Source organism: Electrophorus electricus, chromosome 20 (genome assembly GCF_041902795.1).
Source record: "Electrophorus electricus isolate QZ-2024a chromosome 20, ASM4190279v1, whole genome shotgun sequence".
NCBI lineage: Eukaryota > Metazoa > Chordata > Actinopteri > Gymnotiformes > Gymnotidae > Electrophorus > Electrophorus electricus.
Window position 1 is genome coordinate 15,370,001 of NC_137516.1, and position 8,365 is coordinate 15,378,365.

At 51.0% G+C, this 8,365-nt stretch overlaps 1 protein-coding gene across 6 annotated transcripts in view; it reads left to right on the plus strand.

Annotated features, from left to right (window-relative positions):
* epha4a (eph receptor A4a) overlaps positions 1–6,011 on the plus strand; it is a 34,165-nt gene extending 28,154 nt beyond the window's left edge. For 3 of the 6 annotated variants that reach the window (XM_035536399.2, XM_081703118.1, XM_081703114.1), the window contains 7 exons: positions 1,420–1,481; positions 1,585–1,794; positions 2,004–2,180; positions 2,313–2,506; positions 2,834–2,992; positions 3,423–4,554; positions 4,909–6,011. In XM_035536399.2, coding sequence (XP_035392292.1) covers positions 1,420–1,481; positions 1,585–1,794; positions 2,004–2,180; positions 2,313–2,506; positions 2,834–2,992; positions 3,423–3,537 — 917 coding nt within the window. In that variant the 3' untranslated portion in view covers positions 3,538–4,554; positions 4,909–6,011. Of the gene's footprint in view, positions 1–1,419; positions 1,482–1,584; positions 1,795–2,003; positions 2,181–2,312; positions 2,507–2,833; positions 2,997–3,422; positions 4,555–4,908 lie in introns of those variants that run through there. The other 3 variants (XM_035536400.2, XM_081703120.1, XM_081703117.1) reach the window with 3 other exon arrangements.
* Positions 6,012–8,365: the final 2,354 nt, after the last annotated feature.

Consider the following 8,365-nt stretch of genomic DNA (forward strand, 5'->3'; position numbering starts at 1 on the left):
CTAGAAGAGAGAGAGAGAGAGAGAGGCTGACTCGTAGGAGCCGCTGTCTCCTGGTTAGCATGACGAGAGCTGTTAGTTTTATTAATGGGATTCATAGTCCTGCACACACTCTGGCTGGAGAGTGCTCGAGCTAATTGTTATTGCTGAATGACAACCGCGGCCCCTCTGTGCCCGGCCTGTGCCTCCAACGCGGCCAATTAAACGTGTTAAAATACTAATGATCTTGAAAAAGCATCCTGAATAACTAACTGCAAAAATGCCCCCGAGCCTCGAAGAGGTAGCCTGCCCGTCGACGGCGGGGCGTGGGAGACACCCACCGCCCCCGAGCGAGGCGTCCGGAGACAGCCGCGACGGGCTCGGTCTCCTGCGCCTTGCTAAACGCGAGCTCGCGAGATTGCATTTACACAACGAAGGCCTCCGCCGTAACCGTGAGATGGTTTCTCAGAGCCCGAGAGCGACTGTCCTCCATTGCAAAGTTATCACACATTGTGGTACCCTGTTTAAGTGTTGCCATAGCGCCCTCTTCTCTGGCCGATGACTGGCGGGTAATTCCGCAACGGAGACGCGATAGCCCAGAGGCGATGGGCACGTTCAACAAACAAATGCGCATCAAGAAAGGGAGGGAGGGATGACGCCCATGTAGGAGAGACGGAGGAGAGGAAGGAGGAGCGGGTGGGAGAGGGGGAGGGGCTCGGTTGGGAAGCGTCGCCCAAACGCGTTGGGTACTGAAAGGAGCACACTGCCACGGTTTTATCAAATCACTGCCTTCCCGTATCTACCTGTTACCTCCGAGCAGAGCTGGAGACCTGGGGAACTGTACGACGGAAAACTTGGGAATAGGATGTTTCTCACCCTGCTTTTTCATTTCTGCGTTTTTGTTTTTTTTTTATATTAGTTTCTCGCTTCTGCGTTTTGTTTATGTGCGTCGGTGACGATTAGCATTCATGAAGCGGCCTCCTCGGAGACTTGGCTGAGAGAGCACGGTGTTTGTTTAGCAGATGGGCCCGCCGATTGTTAGGGAGTTATTATGGAGAGCTGACGAAGCAATAGAGAGAGAGAGAGAGAGAGAGAACCAGGGGAGAAAAGTTCGGCAGGAAGCCACACCTGCTTCACATATGGAACCCAAACCCTCCTTTGGCCTCTCCGGGGTTCGCGGGTAGTTGTCCATACTAAAGGGCTTAAAGGAGAGCGTCGCTAGCTAACACGGCTGCCGGTCCTCGAAAGCTCGTGGGAGGATGGCTTTAGCGTTATTGCGTTTGCGCAGTGCTTATCGGATCTTGCTAGGTTTTGTTTCCTTATCTGCAGTGTTAGCGGTTTTTACCCGAAGTAATCCAAACTGCATAGAATTTTAATCACCGCAAAGCTCGTAGTGTAACTGTGGACATATCATACCAACTGAAATCCGTGTCTCCCGCACAGGTAAACCAGTCATGATCATCACGGAATACATGGAGAACGGCTCACTCGACACGTTCCTGCGGGTGAGACCACCCCCCCCACACACACACAGACCCTTGCCACGCACACCTGTTGCCTCCCGGGGCCCCTGATTTAACCTGTCTGGGCGCTGCCCTCCGTCTGCAGAAGAACGACGGGCGCTTCACGGTCATCCAGCTGGTGGGCATCCTGCGCGGCATCGCCTCGGGCATGAAGTACCTGTCGGACATGAGCTACGTGCACCGCGACCTGGCCGCCCGCAACATCCTGGTCAACAGCAACCTGGTGTGCAAGGTGTCTGACTTCGGCATGTCCCGGGTGCTGGAGGAGGACCCCGACGCGGCCTACACCACGCGGGTAAGGCTTCAGAATCCCGGGTGGGGCCTCTCCGTACGGTTTCGGCGTTCCACGTTGTCTCCCTGCGTCTCACGCTGCTTCTCAAGCAGCCGGCTTTGATCTCTTTTCTGTTGATATTCCTTACTAACCCCACAGTGTCGCTTTGTGCGTGTTGCGTGTGGGCATGTGTGACTAACCTCGGCACGTGTGTCCGTTATGTCTTTTGAAAGGAAATAATGGGAACCTATCAATCGCAGGGGGGAAAGATCCCCATCCGCTGGACGGCGCCGGAAGCCATCGCCTACCGGAAGTTCACCTCCGCCAGTGACGTGTGGAGCTACGGCATCGTCATGTGGGAGGTGATGTCGTACGGCGAGCGGCCGTACTGGGAGATGTCCAATCAAGACGTGAGTGGGGCGCCAGGAAGGCGGGACTAAGGGCAGCGTGCCGAGTCAAAGCTGACACTTACTGGCTGGGGGGAGGGGCCAAGTCTCTGACCCTTCTCTCTCTCTCTCTCTCTCTCTCTCTCTCTCTCTCAGGTCATAAAAGCGATAGACGAGGGCTACAGGCTCCCGCCGCCCATGGACTGCCCCATGTCCTTGCACCAGCTGATGCTGGACTGCTGGCAGAAAGAGAGGGCCGACAGGCCCAAGTTCGGCCAGATCGTCAACATGCTGGACAAGCTGATCCGCAACCCCAACAGCCTGAAGCGGACCGGGGGCGAGATAGCCAGGTACGCCCTCCACACCCCTCGCTGCAGAGCGGCTCGCCAAGGCTCCGCCGCGCCTCCCTAACAAAGCGGACCCACGGACCGCTTGCCCTGAATGTAATGAGCAGATCTTGCTATGGCTAAGTTGAGCTTTATTGTAATTGCTGTAGTATGGAGGCCTGTTTCATGTAATATGTCAAACCAAGTTCCAGAGACTGTTGAATATGGTTATAAATTTTTATATGCCCCACTGATCCTCTAAGGCTCGGACAATAAAAGTGGGTATTTCCCTAGAAAAGCAATTACACTGTACGCTCTCTCTCTCTCTCTCTCTCTCTCTCTCTCTCTCAGACCCTGCACCACCCTTCTGGAGCCCAGCAGTCCAGAGTTCTCCTCTCCCCTGGGCTCTGTCTCTGATTGGCTACAGGCCATCAACATGGAGCGTTACCGCGACAACTTCACCACTGCCGGCTACACCACTCCCGAGGCCGTAGTCCACATGACGCAGGAGTAAGTCGTGTGACATCTACAGTGCACTTGATATCTGGTGTGTGTGTGTGTGTGTGTGTTGTAGGCGGAGATGAGCCCTCGGTCAGAATGAGATTAATGAATGGAAAAATTTGAAGTACGGTGCTCACAGAGATGTGGTCTTGACATCTGGGTCAAGACATTTAATTTCCGTGCAAACGGCCCTATGAGAAGCAATGTAGCGTTTTGCGAGAAAAATCATCTTTGGCATCCAAATCTCAGATCAGGATTCAAGCGTCTTTAGGTTTATTATGTCCTCTGCGGAGAAACGAGAAATGAGGGGGAACTTTCATGTCACGTGGATCAGACATGGAGAATGTTGGTCTGAGCTTTGGTGGAGCCGTAGAGTTCAGGTGCTACGCGTAGCTCAGTGTTCTCATCCACGCTCTGCTTTGTTTTTCCACTCAAACAGAGACATGTCCAGAATAGGGATCTCTTCCCCTGCACACCAGGACAAGATCCTCAGCAGCGCGCAGGGTATGCTGTCCCACATGCAACAGATACAAGACAGGATGGTTCCCGTCTGAACCGGCATGGAAGGAAGACAAAACTAAAAAATGTACAATTTTTTTTGTTGGTTTGTGTTTGTTTTGCTTTCGAAAAAGGGATATCTGTTTACCTCATCCACGCACTTTAAATTAAAGATTCACAGAAGAAAAAGATTTGTAAAAAGGGTCGAAGACGGGAATGGCACGGCATGAGATGACACAGCACTTTTCTGGACAAAGGTACCTGAGTTTTTCCGGGAGCGTTCAAGCCTCCCCTCCCCGTCCCGGTGTTGTGACGTAGTGGATATGATTCCAGAACGTTCTTCAGCCCGGCCTTCGCTACACGGTGGAACTAATCGGACCTCTTCCTTTACTCTCCTCACCCTTTTTTTGTGCGTATGCGGCATTATGTAAATAAGTAGACCTTTTGGATCTGCCCCTCCCCCGCAGGCCCCGCCCCCAGGCCCCGCCCCTATCCTTGCCATTTCATCGTTACTTGCTGTGTCTGTCCACCTGGAAATATAAAACGGGGGCTTCATTTGCATTATGAGAAGTGTTAAAGAAAAGAAAAAAAAAGACATTTGTGATCTCTTTATACTTTTCTTCCGGTGCTTTCCGGCTGCGTGCACTCGTCACGCTAGGGAGAGGCATTTCGTCTTCGGCGTGTTCGGAGCGGAGCGCGTCTCCGGTGTGGGATCTGGAAGCCCTCCGGGGTTTCCCACCCTTTGAAATGGAATATCTGTCTCCACTCCGCAGTTCTGCTCCCCGCTCTGCTTGGCTGGGAGCTCATGGATTGGATTTGAGAACGCTCTTCCGAGTTTACGTCTCTCGCTCTCCTTCTCTCCCAACTTGGTCTCCAAGGCATATCCCTCCTTCCAACCCTCTCCTTTCTCCTGTTCTCACTCCCTCCGTCCATCTCTCTCTCTCTCTCTCTCTCTCTCTCTCTCTCTCTCTCTCCCCCCCCCCCCCCCCCCCCCGATGCTCCGAAGAGCCCCGGCAGCCCATGGACTCCAAGCCCGTCTCACTTACTGGAAATTGCGGCACGACGGCGCGAAGGTAAGCACAGCCTCCCGGGCCTGTCCCAGTATTTATGAGATCTGCTCTGTTTCCTCTGGGCACCCTGCAGTTATTTATTCAATCCTTAGGTGGGATTCGGACCAGTACAAAAAAAAAAATAAAAATAAAAAATAAAAAATAAAAAAAAAAACCGAAAAGAAGAAAAAAAGAAAAGATTTTTTTTTTTTTTTTTAAGGAAGCTGTAGACAAAATGGAGAAAATGTCTCTCCCGAGCGTCCCAGCGACATGGTGAAACAGAGCCGATCTCAGTCCTGTGCTCTCAGGATTAGTTCAATCTGAGTGCTCGGTTCTCGGCTCACGCACGTTCCATCTCTTCCTCTTCCTCTTCCTCAGCGGCCACACGGCAGCACGTCTGCAGCGATATCCTTCACCGCCTCGATGTCCCCACACAGGGCACCCACCGCCCCATTCCTTGCACCGGGACCTGGAGTCCAATTCCCAGAATTCTTGGCACGCAGCAGGAGCGTCCCAGCAGCGGCCGACGCGGAAACCGACGCCGGGAAGGAGAGCCCGGGGCCTCTCCGCCCGTCCCCCGAGAGATCCGTTTATATATTTTGTTGTTTTTGTGTTTTTTAGTCCTTTCCCTCTCGCCATGTGCCGGCTACGACGCGATTTCCATTTACTCGCACTCAGCTTGACACGCGGCGCAGCTCCCCGCGCGTTTCATTCCCGAGAGAGACGCACGGCGGTTCCGGAGGGTTGACCCGCGACCGCCTGCTGGAAAAGACAACGGCGGAGTTGTTTACTGTATGCTAAAGCATGCTGTTCCTTATTTCTTCTTCCAGCATGAGGAATTTTATGGAGACTTTAGCTACACCGCAGCCCTGCTTGTGAATTCGGAAAGCTACTGGCCCGGGAAGTGGACAGTGAAAAAAGACACATACGTAAAAAAAACTTTATCGAAGGAATGTTTATTAAAAGGGAAGACAAAAAACCCTTGACATTTCACGTGTTTCGTGATTCATGTAACGCCGTCCAATCACAGGATTTGTGTTTGTCATGAGGGGTTGTCGGTGTGACATTCACATTTCGAAAAAGCTTCCGACCCCGAAATGTTTTTCTTTAACGTCATTTTACCCTTCCTCGCAGTTTGGTTTCAACCTACAAAGGACCTATTTGGAATATGCAAAGAATGCAGGGGTGTCTGAGAGCTATAGAATATACTGTGCCAAGATTCATAATGTAGTTTTAATCTGGGGATTCAAACTAACATTAGTTTTTCCATTAATCTAGTCACATAGATTAACTGTGTGCTTATTCCCATCTATGTATACTGCCATTTATCTTCTTTCTTGTTTTTTTTTTTTGTCTTTTTTAAATGAATTTAGGTACACGAAACATGTCATTTATTTATGGTCTTTTTTTAATCTAGTTTGTAAATTGTAAAATAGAAATATAAGGAAAAATAAATGAGTGCCAAGTGCGTTGTAGCGAGAGCCTTCGAAGATTTATGTGAAGCTCCAACTTGAACAATAGCGCAGTGCTTTTTCAAAACCGCATTCTTGGAAGGCGGAACCGTGCCTGTCTCCCGACGGACGGTCCCTCAGACCGGGCCGTCTGCCGTTCAGCGCGCTGCTTTTAGCTCAGTGCAGAGTGCCATTAGTGCCTAATGGATGTCCGGTCGGCCCTGTGTGCCATTGGTCGCGTGGTTCCGCTGCAAACCGTTCGGGAGGACCGTTACGACAGGACCAACATATTCATATCATATTATTATTATTAATATTATTAGTGCATAATAAAAATAAAAATAAAAAAAAGCTCCTCCTCTCCGTCCTCCCTACCTGCGCTTGTGCAAACTATAGATCTGTTTTCGACAAGCAGCAGGTCGGCCGCACATAAGTGCTGCGTTACATTTGAGGGGGGCAAAGGGGGCATATTCTCTGCTGAAGAACAATTTAGAGGATCAAACAGTAGTGTGGGGAGAGAGTCGCTGGCCCCGCACAGCGCCTGCGTTTCGTCAGCTTTCTCTTTCTTTCCAGCGACGACCGCCGCCCCCCCGCCAACCGCCCCGGCGTTTTCCTGTCCTTTCTGTGCACTGAATGGGCTGTAATACGGGCCTACTGGCACAGCGCTCACATTTAATCAGTAAACATCTGTTTCCCGGAGCCCACCCGTCCGCGATGATCGCTGATTGTGTGGGGCCTGCGATAAATAAAAAGAGGAAGGGGGCAAGGAGAGGAAAAAACGAAAGAATGAAAAAGAAAGCCGCACAATTTTAGAATTGCAGAAAACCCCGCCGTGAGCCCGGCGATGTTTTTTTATTTTTTTTTCCCCCTGCGACAATCACCCTAATGAGGGATGCATGAATTATGCATGTGTTTAGACGTCTGACGACGTGCGGGGAGGAAATGAGAAAGTAAAAATTACAACAACAAAAAAAGTGGGAAGAACTTAAACTCTACGGCAGGAAACCTCACCGGACTGACAATTGGTGGGTCGTTAATGACGCAGAGGTAGCATTCTTCTGGAAGGAGTGAGAGGGAGGAAGATGGGGAGGGAGGGAGATATTGAGTTTGTCTACAGAGGAGGAGGAAGGTGGGCATTTATGAGATTTCACTCATCTCTAACGTCTCTGTAAACTCCCAGCCATACCACGTGAAGAGGCTCAGAGTAGTACTGATCTGGGATCAGGTTCGTCTCCCACTGCAAAAAGCAGACCGCAGACCAGGGCTGAAACACTGCAACACCACGCTCAATGCCTAAGACCAGGGCTGAAACACTGAAACACCACGCTCAACCCCTAAGACCAGGGCTGAAACACTGAAACACCACATTCAACCCCTAAGATGAGGGCTGAAACACCACGCTCAATGCCTAAGACCAGGGCTGAAACACTGAAACAGCATGTTCAAGCCCTAAGATGAGGGCTGAAACACCATGCTCAACCCCTAAAACCAGGGCTGAAACACTGAAACAACATGCTCAACACCTAAGACCAGGGCTGAAACACCATGCTCAACCCCCAAAACCAGGGCTGAAACACTGAAACAGCACGCTCAACACTTAAGACCAGGGCTGAAACACTGAAACACCACGCTCAACCCCTTAGACCAGGGCTGAAACACTGAAACACCACGCTCAACCCCTAAGACCAGGGCTGAAACACTGAAACACCACATTCAACCCCTAAGATGAGGGCTGAAACACCACGCTCAATCCCTAAGACCAGGGCTGAAACACTGAAACAGCATGTTCAACCCCTAAGATGAGGGCTGAAACACCATGCTCAACCCCTAAAACCAGGGCTGAAACACTGAAACAGCATGCTCAACCCCCAAAACCAGGGCTGAAACACTGAAACACCACGCTCAACCCCTTAGACCAGGGCTGAAACACTGAAACACCACGCTCAACCCCTAAGACCAGGGCTGAAACACTGAAACACCACATTCAACCCCTAAGATGAGGGCTGAAACACCACGCTCAACCTCTAAGACCAGGGCTGAAACACTGAAACATCATGCTCAACCCCTAACACCAGGGCTGAAACACTGAAACACCATGCTCAACCCCTAAGACCAGGGCTGAAACACTGAAACACCACATTCAAACCCTAAGACCAGGGCTGAAACACTGAAACACCACATTCAACCCCTAAGACGAGGGCTGAAACACCACGCTCAACCCCAAAGACCAGGGCTGAAACACCACGCTCAACCTCTAAGACCAGGGCTGAAACACTGAAACACCATGCTCAACCCCTAAGACCAGGACTGAAACATCATGCTCAACCCCTAACACCAGGGCTGAAACACTGAAACACCATGCTCAACCCCTAAGACCAGGACTG